General features: G+C 46.8%; 1 protein-coding gene and 1 long non-coding RNA gene across 4 annotated transcripts in view; one reads left to right on the plus strand and one right to left on the minus strand.

The window, feature by feature from the left end:
* LOC144110512 (protein zyg-11 homolog B-like) overlaps positions 1–23263 on the minus strand; it is a 193880-nt gene that overhangs the window by 50370 nt on the left and 120247 nt on the right. For all 3 annotated transcript variants that reach the window (XM_077643491.1, XM_077643489.1, XM_077643490.1), the window contains exons 7-8: positions 2464–2604; positions 1701–1931 (exon numbers count right to left, since the gene is read on the minus strand). In XM_077643491.1, the coding sequence (XP_077499617.1) occupies positions 1701–1931; positions 2464–2604 (372 nt within the window). The remainder of the gene's footprint in view (positions 1–1700; positions 1932–2463; positions 2605–23263) is intronic.
* LOC144110513 (uncharacterized) overlaps positions 1–23263 on the plus strand; it is a 148627-nt gene that overhangs the window by 24441 nt on the left and 100923 nt on the right. Inside the window, exon 2 of the long non-coding RNA XR_013309856.1 lies at positions 1666–1791. This is a non-coding gene — a long non-coding RNA (uncharacterized LOC144110513). The remainder of the gene's footprint in view (positions 1–1665; positions 1792–23263) is intronic.

The raw sequence follows: 23263 nt of genomic DNA on the forward strand, positions 1-23263 counted from the left end.
TGGCATTGGTTTCACCTCCATTGAAACGTGGCTGACATGGACAGGTTCGAACCGGTGCCTTCCCTTTCTCAACAGCCAGTGCTGCCTTCTTTCCACATTCATAGCAGCCCTCTCCATTGTATGAGATGTGCAGTGCCAAGATCGCTGAGAAGTTAGCTTCTCCAGCAGCTCGCAATTCTCGCGGTGAAGCTCACTGCAGCTTTCTTGAGCAGCGAGAAAAAGAAAAGGGTTTCAAGTCCATACATTCGCTCCATTCCAAACATAATGTGAGGTACGTATTGGCACCAGTGAACTAGGAAGAAAAATAATCACATTACATTCGTGTAAATAACTCAGGCTATGAGGGACACCGTAGTGAAGGGCTCTGCAAATTTCGACCACCTGGGGTCCTTTAACTGGCATCGCACAGTACACGGGCCTCTAGAATTTCGCCTCCATCGAAATTCGACAGCCATGGCCGGGATCGAATCCGTGTTTTTCGGGTCGGCAGCCGAGCATCATAACCACTAGGCCACCGCAGCGGACCCATGTAAATATGGTATTCAGCTTTGTGGCAACTAAATATCTCATTATGGCTTTCAAAACTTACTGATGATGGTGACCAATTTTTATGGCGCAAGGGCAACTGTGGCCAAAAAGCGTCATGACACAAGGTGTTTTCAATTACTCAAGGTTGGGTCAAAGACCCATCTCCCAAGCATTTCACCCTAAAGAAGCCGAGCACCAGGCAGGGGAAAGCTTGTACCCACTGTATCGCCGGTGGGTACCCGGCGGCACTGGGGATCGAAACCCGCACCTCCCTCATGCGAGATGGATGCTCAACCACTTGGCCCCCCCACCGCTGCGGTAAAATTTACTATCAAAATGTTATCCTGGACTGCTGCATTACGACAAAAACAAAAGGTGCAGACTGAGGTTAAGAGGGCAAGGGCAGCTGGAACGATTAACGAAACGAAGCAATGGTAGAACAAACAGCGTTTAATCCACAGCTACACTATCATTGACACATCCCTGTACACCAGGCAGGGTTGGCGGGTACTGTTCATGCAGGACACGCTTCTACAACCTTGGTTTAAGCACGCCCATCGATCAGAATGGACAGCGACAATTTAGCAAGCATGGGCACTTGGAAAAAAATAACAAATCTAGCCAAATAAAGGCAGAACGAGCCACACAGGGCTACACACCAGGTGCTCCATTTGCCAGGTAACTGGATAGCCATTAGTTTGACCCTCAACACTTCTAAGAAGCATCAAGTATGCCAGCTGATGGCCACACATTGCCCTGATAGCCACGCACTGTTTCGAACAAGAGGTGGCATGTTTCTCGGCCTTTGCTTTCAGTTTTGCTTTTAAGGCACCGACATGACTATCCCACGTTTCTCTCCACAACCTTCTTCCATTCTGCAGCATGCCGGAATTGTGCACTTCATGTTTGCTGTTCGCAGTTTACGCAGTGAAACGCTCGTTTAGTCTCGGTTCCTGAGCCCCACTATAAAAAACCTTAATAGTTTTTGGTATGTTTTCTCGAATCAGCCACTTTTTCTCTAACATTTAAAAAGATTAATCAGGGTTCCAGTATAATTCGTAAATCAGAATACTGCATGTTCTCAAGTGGAACCAACTTGTTCAGCAGATAAATACTAGGCGTGAATTTGGAATGCAGAGGACATCTACAGACTAAAGGAGGGAGAGCCCCACCACGTCCTGGAGGATGCGGTCACTGCAGAGCGTGAGCAGGGTGTTCTTCTGCAGCTGCTGGTTGCGGGGAAAGTTCTCCATGGCCTGCAGGGTGAGCCGCACCACCTCCCGCAGCCACCGGGGGTGCACCCGCTGGCCCAGGCTGCCCTTGGTCAGGTTGTAGAGGCAGGCCGTGGCCGCCATCTGGATAGCCAGCACACGAGGGTGCTCTCCCATGCCCGGCAGAATCAGCTGCAACAGAGGTTCCATCCTCATTCAACCAACACATGGGCCAACAGCCAAACATTCAGACAACATCCTCTCCTTATCTTCACTAACTTGGCCACATGCCCCGCTCTGCGGCTCGTGGGTCGCACATGTCCTTTGCATCAATCACAACCGCATCAATGGCACTTCAATATCACTTCATGCCAGAAAAAGTGTTTACCTGAGGTGATGCAGTAGCTGCTGTTATGCTATCATATGTCTTGCCTTTCTTTTTAATTAGCTATGCCTGTCTGCACAGCACCCCTCCTGCGCACTGCGTGGTCTGTGAAGTGTCTGCAGTTTGCTTTCACACCAGTAATATAAACTGCACAGCATTTCACCTTTCCCAGGTGAGAACTGCAGTTCTTGTTTTCAATGGCACAAAGCCACCAATGTTGTCAGTGGTGCCTGAAGCGTACACGGTGAGGATGTCATGCAGCGAGACAGGCAGCCTGAGCATATCAATCCCCGCTGGATGGCATCCACAAAAGGACGCATTCCGCAAGGAAGCACACACCTGGATGACGTCCACCCGCGGCTGGGAGTAGCTGAGGGTGTACTGGTAGAGGTAGTAGAGTGACTTCTGCACGTAGTATGGCCTGTCCGGATACCTGCGCAGGGCCTCCAGGATCTGGCGCTCGTCCGCGCAGCCGGTTATCTGCACGTCCAAAGGGCATCCCCAAGAATTTAGCAAAGCCTTCAAAGTTTTCAAACATACACGTTTACTGCATTGGCCAAGAAGCAGAGAAAAACAGCCAGACTTCCCTTCGTTCCGTTGTGCTTTGTTAACCAAGTGTTCACCACACATGCTCACTGCCTGCCTGAACTCAAACCTTGAGAACAAGATCTGTATATATTCGGTAGTATCAAGCCCATAAAAGGAATGAGGAACTAGTATTTACACATGCTATATATCAACTTAACTTGGGACGTATCTCCACAGTCACCAAAACATTCAGAGGACCGTGCCAAGGAGCACAAAGCAACGACAAAAAAAAACCAAATGTTGCACGTAATACTATTATTCTGAAAAGCCTATTAAAGAGAAGTAGGTACAGTCGAATCTCGGTGATATGAACACGATTGATATGAATTCGTAAAATTCCCCAGCTGGAGTGCATTGTGCACAACGCGCGGAATTCCGGATGTTCCGAACTCTCTCTTGCGCCACATTGGATGATACGAACACGCGAGACGTGCACGATCGCACCCTCGAGCACTAAGCGCGGACCTTACATCGCCGAAATCGCGATCACTACTTGCGCGGTACACGCCGGTAGAGTGGGTGAGGGAACAAAAGCGGGCTAATGACATTCTACTCGAAATCAAGAGGAAGAAATGGGCTTGGTCAGGGCATGTAATGCAAAGGAAAGATAACCGCCGGTCCTCAAGGGTAACGGAGCAGATTCCAAGAGAAAGCAAGCAGCGTAGCATGGCGTGGCAGAAAGTTTTGGTCAGGGCATGTAATGCAAAGGAAAGATAACCGCCGGTCCTCAAGGGTAACGGAGCGGATTCCAAGAGAAAGCAAGCAGCGTAGCATGGCGTGGCAGAAAGTTTTGGTCAGGGCATGTAATGCAAAGGAAAGATAACCACTGGTCCTCAAGGGTAATGGAATGGATTCCAAGAGAAAGCAAGCAGCGTAGCATGGGGTGCCGGAAAGTTTTGGTCAGGGAATGTAATGCGAAGGAAAGATAACCACTGGTCCTCAAGGGTAACGGAATGGATTCCAAGAGAAAGCAAGCAGGGCAGCATGGGATGGCAGGAAGTTTTGGTCAGGGAATGTAATGCGAAGGAAAGATAACCACTGGTCCTCAAGGGTAACAAAGTGGATTCCAAGAGAAAGCAAGCAGCGCAGCATGGGATGGCAGGAAGTTTTGGTCAGGGAATGTAATGCAAAGGAAAGATAACCACTGGTCCTCAAGGGTAACGGAATGGATTCCAAGAGAAAGCAAGCAGCGCAGCATGGGATGGCAGGAAGTTTTGGTCAGGGAATGTAATGCGAAGGAAAGATAACCACTGGTCCTCAAGGGTAACAAAGTGGATTCCAAGAGAAAGCAAGCAGCGCAGCATGGGATGGCAGGAAGTTTTGGTCAGGGAATGTAATGCAAAGGAAAGATAACCACTGGTCCTCAAGGGTAACGGAATGGATTCCAAGAGAAAGCAAGCAGCGCAGCATGGGATGGCAGGAAGTTTTGGTCAGGGAATGTAATGCGAAGGAAAGATAACCACTGGTCCTCAAGGGTAACAAAGTGGATTCCAAGAGAAAGCAAGCAGCGCAGCATGGGATGGCAGGAAGTTTTGGTCAGGGAATGTAATGCAAAGGAAAGATAACCACTGGTCCTCAAGGGTAACAAAGTGGATTCCAAGAGAAAGCAAGCAGCGCAGCATGGGATGGCAGGAAGTTTTGGTCAGGGAATGTAATGCGAAGGAAAGATAACCACTGGTCCTCAAGGGTAACGGAATGGATTCCAAGAGAAAGCAAGCAGCGCAGCATGGGATGGCAGGAAGTTTTGGTCAGGGAATGTAATGCGAAGGAAAGATAACCACTGGTCCTCAAGGGTAACAAAGTGGATTCCAAGAGAAAGCAAGCAGCGCAGCATGGGATGGCAGGAAGTTTTGGTCAGGGCATGTAATGCAAAGGAAAGATAACCACTGGTCCTCAAGGGTAATGGAATGGATTCCAAGAGAAAGCAAGCAGCGTAGCATGGGGTGCCGGAAAGTTTTGGTCAGGGAATGCAATGCGAAGGAAAGATAACCACTGGTCCTCAAGGGTAACGGAATGGATTCCAAGAGAAAGCAAGCAGCGCAGCATGGGATGGCAGGAAGTTTTGGTCAGGGAATGTAATGCGAAGGAAAGATAACCACTGGTCCTCAAGGGTAACGGAATGGTTTCCAAGAGAAAGCAAGCAGCGCAGCATGGGATGGCAGGAAGTTTTGGTCAGGGAATGTAATGCGAAGGAAAGATAACCACTGGTCCTCAAGGGTAACAAAGTGGATTCCAAGAGAAAGCAAGCAGCGCAGCATGGGATGGCAGGAAGTTTTGGTCAGGGAATGTAATGCGAAGGAAAGATAACCACTGGTCCTCAAGGGTAACGGAATGGATTCCAAGAGAAAGCAAGCAGCGCAGCATGGGATGGCAGAAAGTTTTGGTCAGGGAATGTAATGCGAAGGAAAGATAACCACTGGTCCTCAAGGGTAACGGAATGGATTCCAAGAGAAAGCAAGCAGCGCAGCATGGGATGGCAGCAAGTTTTGGTCAGGGAATGTAATGCGAAGGAAAGATAACCACTGGTCCTCAAGGGTAACGGAATGAATTCCAAGAGAAAGCAAGCAGCGCAGCATGGGATGGCAGGAAGTTTTGGTCAGGGAATGTAATGCGAAGGAAAGATAACCACTGGTCCTCAAGGGTAACGGAATGGATTCCAAGAGAAAGCAAGCAGCGCAGCATGGGATGGCAGAAAGTTTTGGTCAGGGAATGTAATGCGAAGGAAAGATAACCACTGGTCCTCAAGGGTAACGGAATGGATTCCAAGAGAAAGCAAGCAGCGCAGCATGGGATGGCAGCAAGTTTTGGTCAGGGAATGTAATGCGAAGGAAAGATAACCACTGGTCCTCAAGGGTAACGGAATGAATTCCAAGAGAAAGCAAGCAGCGCAGCATGGGATGGCAGGAAGTTTTGGTCAGGGAATGTAATGCGAAGGAAAGATAACCACTGGTCCTCAAGGGTAACAAATTGGATTCCAAGAGAAAGCAAGCAGCGTAGCATGGGGTGGCAGAAAGTTTTGGTCAAAGCATGTAATGCGAAGGAAAGATAACCGCCGGTCCTCAAGGGTCACTAAAGAATTAGGTTGGGCTAGTTGGTGCTTTTGATCCACAGACTGCAACATATTACTAGCATTAAAATACAAAGTACAAAGAGCAGAAACACACAGGACAGACGCTAGACTTAAACTGGTGTGCAGACTTCAACTGGTGTGCAATAAACGGCAGTTGAAGTCTAGCATCTGTCCTGTGTTTCTGCTCTTTGTCCTTTGTATTTTAACGCTAGTAATACCTTGCAGTCTGTGGATCAAAGGTAATGGAGAGGATTCCAAGAGAAAGCAAGCAGCGTAGCATGGGGTGGCAGAAAGTTTTAGTCAGGGCATGTAATGCGAAGGAAAGATAACCGCCGGTCATCAAGGGTCACTAAAGAAGTAAGTTGGGCTAGTTGGTGCTTTTGATCCACAGACTGCAACATATTACTAGCATTAAAATACAAAGTACAAAGAGCAGAAACACACAGGACAGACGCTAGACTTAAACTGGTGTGCAGACTTCAACTGGTGTGCAATAAACGGCAGTTGAAGTCTAGCATCTGTCCTGTGTTTCTGCTCTTTGTCCTTTGTATTTTAACGCTAGTAATACCTTGAAGTCTGTGGATCAAGGGTAATGGAGAGGATTCCAAGAGAAAGCAAGCAGCGTAGCATGGGGTGGCAGAAAGTTTTAGTCAGGGCATGTAATGCGAAGGAAAGATAACCGCCGGTCCTCAAGGGTCACTAAAGAATTAAGTTGGGCTAGTTGGTGCTTTTGATCCACAGACTGCAACATATTACTAGCATTAAAATACAAAGTACAAAGAGCAGAAACGCACAGGACAGACGCTAGACTTAAACTGGTGTGCAGACTTCAACTGGTGTGCAATAAACGGCAGTTGTAGTCTAGCATCTGTCCTGTGTTTCTGCTCTTTGTCCTTTGTATTTTAACGCTAGTAATACCTTGCAGTCTGTGGATCAAGGGTAATGGAGAGGATTCCAAGAGAAAGCAAGCAGCGTAGCATGGGGTGGCAGAAAGTTTTAGTCAGGGCATGTAATGCGAAGGAAAGATAACCGCCGGTCCTCAAGGGTCACTAAAGAATTAAGTTGGGCTAGTTGGTGCTTTTGATCCACAGACTGCAACATATTACTAGCATTAAAATACAAAGTACAAAGAGCAGAAACACACAGGACAGACGCTAGACTTAAACTGGTGTGCAGACTTCAACTGGTGTGCAATAAACAGCAGTTGAAGTCTAGCATCTGTCCTGTGTTTCTGCTCTTTGTCCTTTGTATTTTAACGCTAGTAATACCTTGAAGTCTGTGGATCAAGGGTAATGGAGAGGATTCCAAGAGAAAGCAAGCAGCGTAGCATGGGGTGGCAGAAAGTTTTAGTCAGGGCATGTAATGCGAAGGAAACATAATCGCCGGTCCTCAAGGGTCACTAAAGAATTAAGTTGGGCTAGTTGGTGCTTTTGATCCACAGACTGCAACATATTACTAGCATTAAAATACAAAGTACAAAGAGCAGAAACACACAGGACAGACGCTAGACTTAAACTGGTGTGCAGACTTCAACTGGTGTGCAATAAACGGCAGTTGAAGTCTAGCATCTGTCCTGTGTTTCTGCTCTTTGTCCTTTGTATTTTAACGCTAGTAATACCTTGAAGTCTGTGGATCAAGGGTAATGGAGAGGATTCCAAGAGAAAGCAAGCAGCATAGCATGGGGTGGCAGAAAGTTTTAGTCAGGGCATGTAATGCGAAGGAAAGATAACCGCCGGCCCTCAAGGGTCACTAAAGAATTAAGTTGGGCTAGTTGGTGCTTTTGATCCACAGACTGCAACATATTACTAGCATTAAAATACAGAGTACAAAGAGCAGAAACACACAGGACAGACGCTAGACTTAAACTGGTGTGCAGACTTCAACTGGTGTGCAATAAACGGCAGTTGTAGTCTAGCATCTGTCCTGTGTTTCTGCTCTTTGTCCTTTGTATTTTAACGCTAGTAATACCTTGCAGTCTGTGGATCAAGGGTAATGGAGAGGATTCCAAGAGAAAGCAAGCAGCGTAGCATGGGGTGGCAGAAAGTTTTAGTCAGGGCATGTAATGCGAAGGAAAGATAACCGCCGGTCCTCAAGGGTCACTAAAGAATTAAGTTGGGATAGTTGGTGCTTTTGATCCACAGACTGCAACATATTACTAGCATTAAAATACAAAGTACAAAGAGCAGAAACACACAGGACAGACGCTAGACTTAAACTGGTGTGCAGACTTCAACTGGTGTGCAATAAACGGCAGTTGAAGTCTAGCATCTGTCCTGTGTTTCTGCTCTTTGTCCTTTGTATTTTAACGCTAGTAATACCTTGAAGTCTGTGGATCAAGGGTAATGGAGAGGATTCCAAGAGAAAGCAAGCAGCGTAGCATGGGGTGGCAGAAAGTTTTAGTCACGGCATGTAATGCGAAGGAAAGATAACCACCGGTCCTCAAGGGTCACTAAAGAATTAAGTTGGGCTAGTTGGTGCTTTTGATCCACAGACTGCAACATATTACTAGCATTAAAATACAAAGTACAAAGAGCAGAAACACACAGGACAGACGCTAGACTTAAACTGGTGTGCAGACTTCAACTGGTGTGCAATAAACGGCAGTTGAAGTCTAGCATCTGTCCTGTGTTTCTGCTCTTTGTCCTTTGTATTTTAACGCTAGTAATACCTTGCAGTCTATGGATCAAGGGTAATGGAGAGGATTCCAAGAGAAAGCAAGCAGCGTAGCATGGGGTGGCAGAAAGCTTAGTCAGGGCATGTAATGCGAAGGAAAGATAACCGCCGGTCCTCAAGGGTAACGGAGTGGATTCCAAGAGAAAGCAAGCAGCGTAGCATGGGGTGGCAAAATGTTTTGGTAAGGGGATGTAATGCGAAGGAAAGATAATCGACGGTCCTCAAGGGCAGCGGAGTGGATTCCAAGTGAAAGCAAGCAACGTAGCATAAAGTGGCAGAAAGTTTTGGTCAGGGCATGTAATTCGAAGGAAAGATAACCACTGGTCCTCAAGGGTAACGGAGTGGGTTCCAAGAGAAAGCAAGCAGCGTAGCATGGGGTGGCAGAAAGTTTTGATCAGTGCCTGTAATGCAAAGTAAAGATAATCGACGGTCCTCAAGGGCAGCGGAGTGGATTCCAAGTGAAAGCAAGCAACGTAGCATAAAGTGGCAGAAAAGGGCAGCGGAGTGGATTCCAAGTGAAAGCAAGCAACGTAGCATAAAGTGGCAGAAAGTTTTGGTCAGGGCATGTAATTCGAAGGAAAGATAACCACTGGTCCTCAAGGGTAACGGAGTGGGTTCCAAGAGAAAGCAAGCAGCGTAGCATGGGGTGGCAGAAAGTTTTGATCAGTGCCTGTAATGCAAAGTAAAGATAATCGACGGTCCTCAAGGGCAGCGGAGTGGATTCCAAGTGAAAGCAAGCAACGTAGCATAAAGTGGCAGAAAGTTTTGGTCAGGGCATGTAATGCGAACGAAAGATAACCACTGGTCCTCAAGGGTAACGGAATGGATTCCAAGAGAAAGCAAGCAGCGTAGCATGGGGTGGCAGAAAGTTTTGATCAGTGCCTGTAATGCAAAGTAAAGATAATCGACGGTCCTCAAGGGCAGCGGAGTGGATTCCAAGTGAAAGCAAGCAACGTAGCATAAAGTGGCAGAAAATTTTGGTCAGGGCATGTAATGCGAACGAAAGATAACCACTGGTCCTCAAGGGTAACGGAATGGATTCCAAGAGAAAGCAAGCAGCGTAGCATGGGGTGGCAGAAAGTTTTGATCAGTGCCTGTAATGCAAAGTAAAGATAATCGACGGTCCTCAAGGGCAGCGGAGTGGATTCCAAGTGAAAGCAAGCAACGTAGCATAAAGTGGCAGAAAGTTTTGGTCAGGGCATGTAATTCGAAGGAAAGATAACCACTGGTCCTCAAGGGTAACGGAGTGGATTCCAAGAGAAAGCAAGCAGCGTAGCATGGGGTGGCAGAAAGTTTTGGTCAGGGCATGTAATTCGAAGGAAAGATAACCACTGGTCCTCAAGTGTAACGGAGTGGATTCCAAAAGAAAGCAAGCAGCGTAGCATGGCGTGGCAGAAAGTTTTGGTCAGGGCATGTAATGCGAAGGAAAGATAAACGCCAGTGGAGTGGATTCCAAGAGAAAGCAAGCAGCGTAGCATGGCGTGGCAGAAAGTTTTGGTCAGGGCATGTAATGTGAAGGAAAGATAACCACTGGTCCTCAAGGGTAACGGAGTGGATTCCAAGAGAAAGCAAGCAGCGTAGCATGGCGTGGCAGAAAGTTTTGGTCAGGGCATGTAATGTGAAGGAAAGATAACCACTGGTCCTCAAGGGTAATGGAGTGGATTCCAAAAGAAAGCAAGCAGCGTAGCATGGCGTGGCAGAAAGTTTTGGTCAGGGCATGTAATGCGAAGGAAAGATAAACGCCAATGGAGTGGATTCCAAGAGAAAGCAAGCAGCGTAGCATGGCGTGGCAGAAAGTTTTGGTCAGGGAATGTAATGCGAAGGAAAGATAACCACTGGTCCTCAAGGGTAACAAAGTGGATTCCAAGAGAAAGCAAGCAGCGTAGCATGGGGTGGCAGAAAGTTTTGGTCAAAGCATGTAATGCAAAGGAAAGATAACCGCCGGTCCTCAAGGGTCACTAAAGAATTAGGTTGGGCTAGTTGGTGCTTTTGATCCACAGACTGCAACATATTACTAGCATTAAAATACAAAGTACAAAGAGCAGAAACACACAGGACATACGCTAGACTTAAACTGGTGTGCAGACTTCAACTGGTGTGCAATAAACGGCAGTTGAAGTCTAGCATCTGTCCTGTGTTTCTGCTCTTTGTCCTTTGTATTTTAACGCTAGTAATACCTTGCAGTCTGTGGATCAAAGGTAATGGAGAGGATTCCAAGAGAAAGCAAGCAGCGTAGCATGGGGTGGCAGAAAGTTTTAGTCAGGGCATGTAATGCGAAGGAAAGATAACCGCCGGTCATCAAGGGTCACTAAAGAATTAAGTTGGGCTAGTTGGTGCTTTTGATCCACAGACTGCAACATATTACTAGCATTAAAATACAAAGTACAAAGAGCAGAAACGCACAGGACAGACGCTAGACTTAAACTGGTGTGCAGACTTCAACTGGTGTGCAATAAACGGCAGTTGAAGTCTAGCATCTGTCCTGTGTTTCTGCTCTTTGTCCTTTGTATTTTAACGCTAGTAATACCTTGAAGTCTGTGGATCAAGGGTAATGGAGAGGATTCCAAGAGAAAGCAAGCAGCGTAGCATGGGGTGGCAGAAAGTTTTAGTCAGGGCATGTAATGCGAAGGAAAGATAACCGCCGGTCCTCAAGGGTCACTAAAGAATTAAGTTGGGCTAGTTGGTGCTTTTGATCCACAGACTGCAACATATTACTAGCATTAAAATACAAAGTACAAAGAGCAGAAACGCACAGGACAGACGCTAGACTTAAACTGGTGTGCAGACTTCCACTGGTGTGCAATAAACGGCAGTTGTAGTCTAGCATCTGTCCTGTGTTTCTGCTCTTTGTCCTTTGTATTTTAACGCTAGTAATACCTTGCAGTCTGTGGATCAAGGGTAATGGAGAGGATTCCAAGAGAAAGCAAGCAGCGTAGCATGGGGTGGCAGAAAGTTTTAGTCAGGGCATGTAATGCGAAGGAAAGATAACCGCCGGTCCTCAAGGGTCACTAAAGAATTAAGTTGGGCTAGTTGGTGCTTTTGATCCACAGACTGCAACATATTACTAGCATTAAAATACAAAGTACAAAGAGCAGAAACACACAGGACAGACGCTAGACTTAAACTGGTGTGCAGACTTCAACTGGTGTGCAATAAACGGCAGTTGAAGTCTAGCATCTGTCCTGTGTTTCTGCTCTTTGTCCTTTGTATTTTAACGCTAGTAATACCTTGCAGTCTATGGATCAAGGGTAATGGAGAGGATTCCAAGAGAAAGCAAGCAGCGTAGCATGGGGTGGCAGAAAGCTTAGTCAGGGCATGTAATGCGAAGGAAAGATAACCGCCGGTCCTCAAGGGTAACGGAGTGGATTCCAAGAGAAAGCAAGCAGCGTAGCATGGGGTGGCAAAATGTTTTGGTAAGGGGATGTAATGCGAAGGAAAGATAATCGACGGTCCTCAAGGGCAGTGGAGTGGATTCCAAGTGAAAGCAAGCAACGTAGCATAAAGTGGCAGAAAGTTTTGGTCAGGGCATGTAATTCGAAGGAAAGATAACCACTGGTCCTCAAGGGTAACAGAGTGGGTTCCAAGAGAAAGCAAGCAGCGTAGCATGGGGTGGCAGAAAGTTTTGATCAGTGCCTGTAATGCAAAGTAAAGATAATCGACGGTCCTCAAGGGCAGCGGAGTGGATTCCAAGTGAAAGCAAGCAACGTAGCATAAAGTGGCAGAAAAGGGCAGCGGAGTGGATTCCAAGTGAAAGCAAGCAACGTAGCATAAAGTGGCAGAAAGTTTTGGTCAGGGCATGTAATTCGAAGGAAAGATAACCACTGGTCCTCAAGGGTAACGGAGTGGGTTCCAAGAGAAAGCAAGCAGCGTAGCATGGGGTGGCAGAAAGTTTTGATCAGTGCCTGTAATGCAAAGTAAAGATAATCGACGGTCCTCAAGGGCAGCGGAGTGGATTCCAAGTGAAAGCAAGCAACGTAGCATAAAGTGGCAGAAAGTTTTGGTCAGGGCATGTAATGCGAACGAAAGATAACCACTGGTCCTCAAGGGTAACGGAATGGATTCCAAGAGAAAGCAAGCAGCGTAGCATGGGGTGGCAGAAAGTTTTGATCAGTGCCTGTAATGCAAAGTAAAGATAATCGACGGTCCTCAAGGGCAGCGGAGTGGATTCCAAGTGAAAGCAAGCAACGTAGCATAAAGTGGCAGAAAATTTTGGTCAGGGCATGTAATGCGAACGAAAGATAACCACTGGTCCTCAAGGGTAACGGAATGGATTCCAAGAGAAAGCAAGCAGCGTAGCATGGGGTTGCAGAAAGTTTTGATCAGTGCCTGTAATGCAAAGTAAAGATAATCGATGGTCCTCAAGGGCAGCGGAGTGGATTCCAAGTGAAAGCAAGCAACGTAGCATAAAGTGGCAGAAAGTTTTGGTCAGGGCATGTAATTCGAAGGAAAGATAACCACTGGTCCTCAAGGGTAACGGAGTGGATTCCAAGAGAAAGCAAGCAGCGTAGCATGGGGTGGCAGAAAGTTTTGGTCAGGGCATGTAATTCGAAGGGAAGATAACCACTGGTCCTCAAGTGTAACGGAGTGGATTCCAAAAGAAAGCAAGCAGCGTAGCATGGCGTGGCAGAAAGTTTTGGTCAGGGCATGTAATGCGAAGGAAAGATAAACGCCAGTGGAGTGGATTCCAAGAGAAAGCAAGCAGCGTAGCATGGCGTGGCAGAAAGTTTTGGTCAGGGCATGTAATGTGAAGGAAAGATAACCACTGGTCCTCAAGGGTAACGGAGTGGATTCCAAGAGAAAGCAAGCAGCGTAGCATGGCGTGGCAGAAAGTTTTGGTCAGGGCATGTAATGTGAAGGAAAGATAACCACTGGTCCTCAAGGGTAACGGAGTGGATTCCAAAAGAAAGCAAGCAGCGTAGCATGGCGTGGCAGAAAGTTTTGGTCAGGGCATGTAATGCGAAGGAAAGATAAACGCCAATGGAGTGGATTCCAAGAGAAAGCAAGCAGCGTAGCATGGCGTGGCAGAAAGTTTTGGTCAGGGCATGTAATGTGAAGGAAAGATAACCACTGGTCCTCAAGGGTAACGGAGTGGATTCCAAGAGAAAGCAAGCAGCGTAGCATGGGGTGGCAGAAAGTCTTGGTCAGGGCATGTAATTCGAAGGAAAGATAACCACTGGTCCTCATGGGTAACGGAGTGGATTCCAAGAGGAAGCAAGCAGCGTAGCATGGGGTGCCAGAAAGTTTTGGTCAGGGCATGTAATGTGAAGGAAAGATAACCACTGGTCCTCATGGGTAACGGAGTGGATCCCAAGAGGAAGCAAGCAGCGTAGCATGGGGTGCCAGAAAGTTTTGGTCAGGGCATGTAATGCGAAGGAAAGATAACCACTGGTCCTCAAGGGTAACGGAGTGGATTCCAAAAGAAAGCAAGCAGCGTAGCATGGCGTGGCAGAAAGTTTTGGTCAGGGCATGTAATGCGAAGGAAAGATAAACGCCAGTGGAGTGGATTCCAAGAGAAAGCAAGCAGCGTAGCATGGCGTGGCAGAAAGTTTTGGTCAGGGCATGTAATGCAAAGGAAAGATAACCACTGGTCCTCAAGGGTAATGGAATGGATTCCAAGAGAAAGCAAGCAGCGTAGCATGGGGTGCCGGAAAGTTTTGGTCAGGGAATGTAATGCGAAGGAAAGATAACCACTGGTCCTCAAGGGTAACGGAATGGATTCCAAGAGAAAGCAAGCAGCGCAGCATGGGATGGCAGGAAGTTTTGGTCAGGGAATGTAATGCGAAGGAAAGATAACCACTGGTCCTCAAGGGTAACAAAGTGGATTCCAAGAGAAAGCAAGCAGCGCAGCATGGGATGGCAGGAAGTTTTGGTCAGGGAATGTAATGCAAAGGAAAGATAACCACTGGTCCTCAAGGGTAACGGAATGGATTCCAAGAGAAAGCAAGCAGCGCAGCATGGGATGGCAGGAAGTTTTGGTCAGGGAATGTAATGCGAAGGAAAGATAACCACTGGTCCTCAAGGGTAACAAAGTGGATTCCAAGAGAAAGCAAGCAGCGCAGCATGGGATGGCAGGAAGTTTTGGCCAGGGAATGTAATGCAAAGGAAAGATAACCACTGGTCCTCAAGGGTAACGGAATGGATTCCAAGAGAAAGCAAGCAGCGCAGCATGGGATGGCAGGAAGTTTTGGTCAGGGAAAGTAATGCGAAGGAAAGATAACCACTGGTCCTCAAGGGTAACAAAGTGGATTCCAAGAGAAAGCAAGCAGCGCAGCATGGGATGGCAGGAAGTTTTGGTCAGGGAATTTAATGCAAAGGAAAGATAACCACTGGTCCTCAAGGGTAACAAAGTGGATTCCAAGAGAAAGCAAGCAGCGCAGCATGGGATGGCAGGAAGTTTTGGTCAGGGAATGTAATGCGAAGGAAAGATAACCACTGGTCCTCAAGGGTAACGGAATGGATTCCAAGAGAAAGCAAGCAGCGCAGCATGGGATGGCAGGAAGTTTTGGTCAGGGAATGTAATGCGAAGGAAAGATAACCACTGGTCCTCAAGGGTAACAAAGTGGATTCCAAGAGAAAGCAAGCAGCGCAGCATGGGATGGCAGGAAGTTTTGGTCAGGGCATGTAATGCAAAGGAAAGATAACCACTGGTCCTCAAGGGTAATGGAATGGATTCCAAGAGAAAGCAAGCAGCGTAGCATGGGGTGCCGGAAAGTTTTGGTCAGGGAATGCAATGCGAAGGAAAGATAACCACTGGTCCTCAAGGGTAACGGAATGGATTCCAAGAGAAAGCAAGCAGCGCAGCATGGGATGGCAGGAAGTTTTGGTCAGGGAATGTAATGCGAAGGAAAGATAACCACTGGTCCTCAAGGGTAACGGAATGGATTCCAAGAGAAAGCAAGCAGCGCAGCATGGGATGGCAGGAAGTTTTGGTCAGGGAATGTAATGCGAAGGAAAGATAACCACTGGTCCTCAAGTGTAACAAAGTGGATTCCAAGAGAAAGCAAGCAGCGCAGCATGGGATGGCAGGAAGTTTTGGTCAGGGAATGTAATGCGAAGGAAAGATAACCACTGGTCCTCAAGGGTAACGGAATGGATTCCAAGAGAAAGCAAGCAGCGCAGCATGGGATGGCAGAAAGTTTTGGTCAGGGAATGTAATGAGAAGGAAAGATAACCACTGGTCCTCAAGGGTAACGGAATGGATTCCAAGAGAAAGCAAGCAGCGCAGCATGGGATGGCAGCAAGTTTTGGTCAGGGAATGTAATGCGAAGGAAAGATAACCACTGGTCCTCAAGGGTAACGGAATGGATTCCAAGAGAAAGCAAGCAGCGCAGCATGGGATGGCAGGAAGTTTTGGTCAGGGAATGTAATGCGAAGGAAAGATAACCACTGGTCCTCAAGGGTAACAAAGTGGATTCCAAGAGAAAGCAAGCAGCGTAGCATGGGGTGGCAGAAAGTTTTGGTCAAAGCATGTAATGCGAAGGAAAGATAACCGCCGGTCCTCAAGGGTCACTAAAGAATTAAGTTGGGCTAGTTAGTGCTTTTGATCCACAGACTGCAACATATTACTAGCATTAAAATACAAAGTACAAAGAGCAGAAACACACAGGACAGAAGCTAGACTTAAACTGGTGTGCAGACTTCAACTGGTGTGCAATAAACGGCAGTTGAAGTCTAGCATCTGTCCTGTGTTTCTGCTCTTTGTCCTTTGTATTTTAACGCTAGTAATACCTTGCAGTCTGTGGATCAAAGGTAATGGAGAGGATTCCAAGAGAAAGCAAGCAGCGTAGCATGGGGTGGCAGAAAGTTTTAGTCAGGGCATGTAATGCGAAGGAAAGATAACCGCCGGTCATCAAGGGTCACTAAAGAATTAAGTTGGGCTAGTTGGTGCTTTTGATCCACAGACTGCAACATATTACTAGCATTAAAATACAAAGTACAAAGAGCAGAAACACACAGGACAGACGCTAGACTTAAACTGGTGTGCAGACTTCAACTGGTGTGCAATAAACGGCAGTTGAAGTCTAGCATCTGTCCTGTGTTTCTGCTCTTTGTCCTTTGTATTTTAACGCTAGTAATACCTTGAAGTCTGTGGATCAAGGGTAATGGAGAGGATTCCAAGAGAAAGCAAGCAGCGTAGCATGGGGTGGCAGAAAGTTTTAGTCAGGGCATGTAATGCGAAGGAAAGATAACCGCCGGTCCTCAAGGGTCACTAAAGAATTAAGTTGGGCTAGTTGGTGCTTTTGATCCACAGACTGCAACATATTACTAGCATTAAAATACAAAGTACAAAGAGCAGAAACACACAGGACAGACGCTAGACTTAAACTGGTGTGCAGACTTCAACTGGTGTGCAATAAACGGCAGTTGTAGTCTAGCATCTGTCCTGTGTTTCTGCTCTTTGTCCCTTGTATTTTAACGCTAGTAATACCTTGCAGTCTGTGGATCAAGGGTAATGGAGAGGATTCCAAGAGAAAGCAAGCAGCGTAGCATGGGGTGGCAGAAAGTTTTAGTCAGGGCATGTAATGCGAAGGAAAGATAACCGCCGGTCCTCAAGGGTCACTAAAGAATTAAGTTGGGCTAGTTGGTGCTTTTGATCCACAGACTGCAACATATTACTAGCATTAAAATACAAAGTACAAAGAGCAGAAACACACAGGACAGACGCTAGACTTAAACTGGTGTGCAGACTTCAACTGGTGTGCAATAAACAGCAGTTGAAGTCTAGCATCTGTCCTGTGTTTCTGCTCTTTGTCCTTTGTATTTTAACGCTAGTAATACCTTGAAGTCTGTGGATCAAGGGTAATGGAGAGGATTCCAAGAGAAAGCAAGCAGCGTAGCATGGGGTGGCAGAAAGTTTTAGTCAGGGCATGTAATGCGAAGGAAAGATAACCGCCGGTCATCAAGGGTCACTAAAGAATTAAGTTGGGCTAGTTGGTGCTTTTGATCCACAGACTGCAACATATTACTAGCATTAAAATACAAAGTACAAAGAGCAGAAACACACAGGACAGACGCTAGACTTAAACTGGTGTGCAGACTTCAACTGGTGTGCAATAAACGGCAGTTGAAGTCTAGCATCTGTCCTGTGTTTCTGCTCTTTGTCCTTTGTATTTTAACGCTAGTAATACCTTGAAGTCTGTGGATCAAGGGTAATGGAGAGGATTCCAAGAGAAAGCAAGCAGCGTAGCATGGGGTGGCAGAAAGTTTTAGTCAGGGCATGTAATGCGAAGGAAAGATAACCGCCGGCCCTCAAGGGTCACTAAAGAATTAAGTTGGGCTAGTTGGTGCTTTTGATCCACAGACTGCAACATATTACTAGCATTAAAATACAAAGTACAAAGAGCAGAAACACACAGGACTGACGCTAGACTTAAACTGGTGTGCAGACTTCAACTGGTGTGCAATAAACGGCAGTTGTAGTGTAGCATCTGTCCTGTGTTTCTGCTCTTTGTCCTTTGTATTTTAACGCTAGTAATACCTTGCAGTCTGTGGATCAAGGGTAATGGAGAGGATTCCAAGAGAAAGCAAGCAGCGTAGCATGGGGTGGCAGAAAGTTTTAGTCAGGGCATGTAATGCGAAGGAAAGATAACCGCCGGTCCTCAAGGGTCACTAAAGAATTAAGTTGGGATAGTTGGTGCTTTTGATCCACAGACTGCAACATATTACTAGCATTAAAATACAAAGTACAAAGAGCAGAAACACACAGGACAGACGCTAGACTTAAACTGGTGTGCAGACTTCAACTGGTGTGCAATAAACGGCAGTTGAAGTCTAGCATCTGTCCTGTGTTTCTGCTCTTTGTCCTTTGTATTTTAACGCTAGTAATACCTTGAAGTCTGTGGATCAAGGGTAATGGAGAGGATTCCAAGAGAAAGCAAGCAGCGTAGCATGGGGTGGCAGAAAGTTTTAGTCACGGCATGTAATGCGAAGGAAAGATAACCACCGGTCCTCAAGGGTCACTAAAGAATTAAGTTGGGCTAGTTGGTGCTTTTGATCCACAGACTGCAACATATTACTAGCATTAAAATACAAAGTACAAAGAGCAGAAACACACAGGACAGACGCTAGACTTAAACTGGTGTGCAGACTTCAACTGGTGTGCAATAAACGGCAGTTGAAGTCTAGCATCTGTCCTGTGTTTCTGCTCTTTGTCCTTTGTATTTTACCGCTAGTAATACCTTGCAGTCTATGGATCAAGGGTAATGGAGAGGATTCCAAGAGAAAGCAAGCAGCGTAGCATGGGGTGGCAGAAAGCTTAGTCAGGGCATGTAATGCGAAGGAAAGATAACCGCCGGTCCTCAAGGGTAACGGAGTGGATTCCAAGAGAAAGCAAGCAGCGTAGCATGGGGTGGCAAAATGTTTTGGTAAGGGGATGTAATGCGAAGGAAAGATAATCGACGGTCCTCAAGGGCAGCGGAGTGGATTCCAAGTGAAAGCAAGCAACGTAGCATAAAGTGGCAGAAAGTTTTGGTCAGGGCATGTAATTCGAAGGAAAGATAACCACTGGTCCTCAAGGGTAACGGAGTGGATTCCAAGAGAAAGCAAGCAGCGTAGCATGGGGTGGCAGAAAGTTTTGATCAGTGCCTGTAATGCAAAGTAAAGATAATCGACGGTCCTCAAGGGCAGCGGAGTGGATTCCAAGTGAAAGCAAGCAACGTAGCATAAAGTGGCAGAAAGTTTTGGTCAGGGCATGTAATGCGAACGAAAGATAACCACTGGTCCTCAAGGGTAACGGAATGGATTCCAAGAGAAAGCAAGCAGCGTAGCATGGGGTGGCAGAAAGTTTTGATCAGTGCCTGTAATGCAAAGTAAAGATAATCGACGGTCCTCAAGGGCAGCGGAGTGGATTCCAAGTGAAAGCAAGCAACGTAGCATAAAGTGGCAGAAAATTTTGGTCAGGGCATGTAATGCGAACGAAAGATAACCACTGGTCCTCAAGGGTAACGGAATGGATTCCAAGAGAAAGCAAGCAGCGTAGCATGGGGTGGCAGAAAGTTTTGATCAGTGCCTGTAATGCAAAGTAAAGATAATCGACGGTCCTCAAGGGCAGCGGAGTGGATTCCAAGTGAAAGCAAGCAACGTAGCATAAAGTGGCAGAAAGTTTTGGTCAGGGCATGTAATTCGAAGGAAAGATAACCACTGGTCCTCAAGGGTAACGGAGTGGATTCCAAGAGAAAGCAAGCAGCGTAGCATGGGGTGGCAGAAAGTTTTGGTCAGGGCATGTAATTCGAAGGAAAGATAACCACTGGTCCTCAAGGGTAACGGAGTGGATTCCAAAAGAAAGCAAGCAGCGTAGCATGGCGTGGCAGAAAGTTTTGGTCAGGGCATGTAATGCGAAGGAAAGATAAACGCCAGTGGAGTGGATTCCAAGAGAAAGCAAGCAGCGTAGCATGGCGTGGCAGAAAGTTTTGGTCAGGGCATGTAATGTGAAGGAAAGATAACCACTGGTCCTCAAGGGTAACGGAGTGGATTCCAAGAGAAAGCAAGCAGCGTAGCATGGGGTGGCAGAAAGTTTTGGTCAGGGCATGTAATTCGAAGGAAAGATAACCACTGGTCCTCATGGGTAACGGAGTGGATTCCAAGAGGAAGCAAGCAGCGTAGCATGGGGTGCCAGAAAGTTTTGGTCAGGGCATGTAATGTGAAGGAAAGATAACCACTGGTCCTCATGGGTAACGGAGTGGATTCCAAGAGGAAGCAAGCAGCGTAGCATGGGGTGCCAGAAAGTTTTGGTCAGGGCATGTAATGCGAAGGAAAGATAACCACTGGTCCTCAAGGGTAACGGAGTGGATTCCAAAAGAAAGCAAGCAGCGTAGCATGGCGTGGCAGAAAGTTTTGGTCAGGGCATGTAATGCGAAGGAAAGATAAACGCCAGTGGAGTGGATTCCAAGAGAAAGCAAGCAGCGTAGCATGGCGTGGCAGAAAGTTTTGGTCAGGGCATGTAATGTGAAGGAAAGATAACCACTGGTCCTCAAGGGTAACGGAGTGGATTCCAAGAGAAAGCAAGCAGCGTAGCATGGGGTGGCAGAAAGTTTTGGTCAGGGCATGTAATGTGAAGGAAACATAACCACTGGTCCTCAAGGGTAACGGAGTGGATTCCAAAAGAAAGCAAGCAGCGTAGCATGGCGTGGCAGAAAGTTTTGGTCAGGGCATGTAATGCGAAGGAAAGATAAACGCCAGTGGAGTGGATTCCAAGAGAAAGCAAGCAACGTAGCATGGCGTGGCAGAAAGTTTTGGTCAGGGCATGTAATGCGAAAAAAAGATAACCACTGGTCCTCAAGGGTAACGGAGTGGATTCCAAGAGGAAGCAAGCAGCGTAGCATGGGGTGCCAGAAAGTTTTGGTCAGGGCATGTAATGCGAAGGAAAGATAACCACTGGTCCTCAAGGGTAACGGAGTGGATTCCAAGAGAAAGCAAGCAGCGTAGCATGGCGTGGCAGAAAGTTTTGGTCAGGGCATGTAATGTGAAGGAAAGATAACCACTGGTCCTCAAGGGTAACGGAGTGGATTCCAAGAGGAAGCAAGCAGCGTAGCATGGGGTGGCAGAAAGTTTTAGTCAGGGCATGTAATGCGAAGGAAAGATAACCGCCGGCCCTCAAGGGTCACTAAAGAATTAAGTTGGGCTAGTTGGTGCTTTTGATCCACAGACTGCAACATATTACTAGCATTAAAATACAAAGTACAAAGAGCAGAAACACACAGGACTGACGCTAGACTTAAACTGGTGTGCAGACTTCAACTGGTGTGCAATAAACGGCAGTTGTAGTGTAGCATCTGTCCTGTGTTTCTGCTCTTTGTCCTTTGTATTTTAACGCTAGTAATACCTTGCAGTCTGTGGATCAAGGGTAATGGAGAGGATTCCAAGAGAAAGCAAGCAGCGTAGCATGGGGTGGCAGAAAGTTTTAGTCAGGGCATGTAATGCGAAGGAAAGATAACCGCCGGTCCTCAAGGGTCACTAAAGAATTAAGTTGGGATAGTTGGTGCTTTTGATCCACAGACTGCAACATATTACTAGCATTAAAATACAAAGTACAAAGAGCAGAAACACACAGGACAGACGCTAGACTTAAACTGGTGTGCAGACTTCAACTGGTGTGCAATAAACGGCAGTTGAAGTCTAGCATCTGTCCTGTGTTTCTGCTCTTTGTCCTTTGTATTTTAACGCTAGTAATACCTTGAAGTCTGTGGATCAAGGGTAATGGAGAGGATTCCAAGAGAAAGCAAGCAGCGTAGCATGGGGTGGCAGAAAGTTTTAGTCACGGCATGTAATGCGAAGGAAAGATAACCACCGGTCCTCAAGGGTCACTAAAGAATTAAGTTGGGCTAGTTGGTGCTTTTGATCCACAGACTGCAACATATTACTAGCATTAAAATACAAAGTACAAAGAGCAGAAACACACAGGACAGACGCTAGACTTAAACTGGTGTGCAGACTTCAACTGGTGTGCAATAAACGGCAGTTGAAGTCTAGCATCTGTCCTGTGTTTCTGCTCTTTGTCCTTTGTATTTTACCGCTAGTAATACCTTGCAGTCTATGGATCAAGGGTAATGGAGAGGATTCCAAGAGAAAGCAAGCAGCGTAGCATGGGGTGGCAGAAAGCTTAGTCAGGGCATGTAATGCGAAGGAAAGATAACCGCCGGTCCTCAAGGGTAACGGAGTGGATTCCAAGAGAAAGCAAGCAGCGTAGCATGGGGTGGCAAAATGTTTTGGTAAGGGGATGTAATGCGAAGGAAAGATAATCGACGGTCCTCAAGGGCAGCGGAGTGGATTCCAAGTGAAAGCAAGCAACGTAGCATAAAGTGGCAGAAAGTTTTGGTCAGGGCATGTAATTCGAAGGAAAGATAACCACTGGTCCTCAAGGGTAACGGAGTGGATTCCAAGAGAAAGCAAGCAGCGTAGCATGGGGTGGCAGAAAGTTTTGATCAGTGCCTGTAATGCAAAGTAAAGATAATCGACGGTCCTCAAGGGCAGCGGAGTGGATTCCAAGTGAAAGCAAGCAACGTAGCATAAAGTGGCAGAAAGTTTTGGTCAGGGCATGTAATGCGAACGAAAGATAACCACTGGTCCTCAAGGGTAACGGAATGGATTCCAAGAGAAAGCAAGCAGCGTAGCATGGGGTGGCAGAAAGTTTTGATCAGTGCCTGTAATGCAAAGTAAAGATAATCGACGGTCCTCAAGGGCAGCGGAGTGGATTCCAAGTGAAAGCAAGCAACGTAGCATAAAGTGGCAGAAAATTTTGGTCAGGGCATGTAATGCGAACGAAAGATAACCACTGGTCCTCAAGGGTAACGGAATGGATTCCAAGAGAAAGCAAGCAGCGTAGCATGGGGTGGCAGAAAGTTTTGATCAGTGCCTGTAATGCAAAGTAAAGATAATCGACGGTCCTCAAGGGCAGCGGAGTGGATTCCAAGTGAAAGCAAGCAACGTAGCATAAAGTGGCAGAAAGTTTTGGTCAGGGCATGTAATTCGAAGGAAAGATAACCACTGGTCCTCAAGGGTAACGGAGTGGATTCCAAGAGAAAGCAAGCAGCGTAGCATGGGGTGGCAGAAAGTTTTGGTCAGGGCATGTAATTCGAAGGAAAGATAACCACTGGTCCTCAAGGGTAACGGAGTGGATTCCAAAAGAAAGCAAGCAGCGTAGCATGGCGTGGCAGAAAGTTTTGGTCAGGGCATGTAATGCGAAGGAAAGATAAACGCCAGTGGAGTGGATTCCAAGAGAAAGCAAGCAGCGTAGCATGGCGTGGCAGAAAGTTTTGGTCAGGGCATGTAATGTGAAGGAAAGATAACCACTGGTCCTCAAGGGTAACGGAG

The sequence above is a fragment of the Amblyomma americanum genome, chromosome 11 (genome assembly GCF_052857255.1).
Source record: "Amblyomma americanum isolate KBUSLIRL-KWMA chromosome 11, ASM5285725v1, whole genome shotgun sequence".
NCBI classification, from domain to species: Eukaryota; Metazoa; Arthropoda; class Arachnida; order Ixodida; family Ixodidae; genus Amblyomma; species Amblyomma americanum.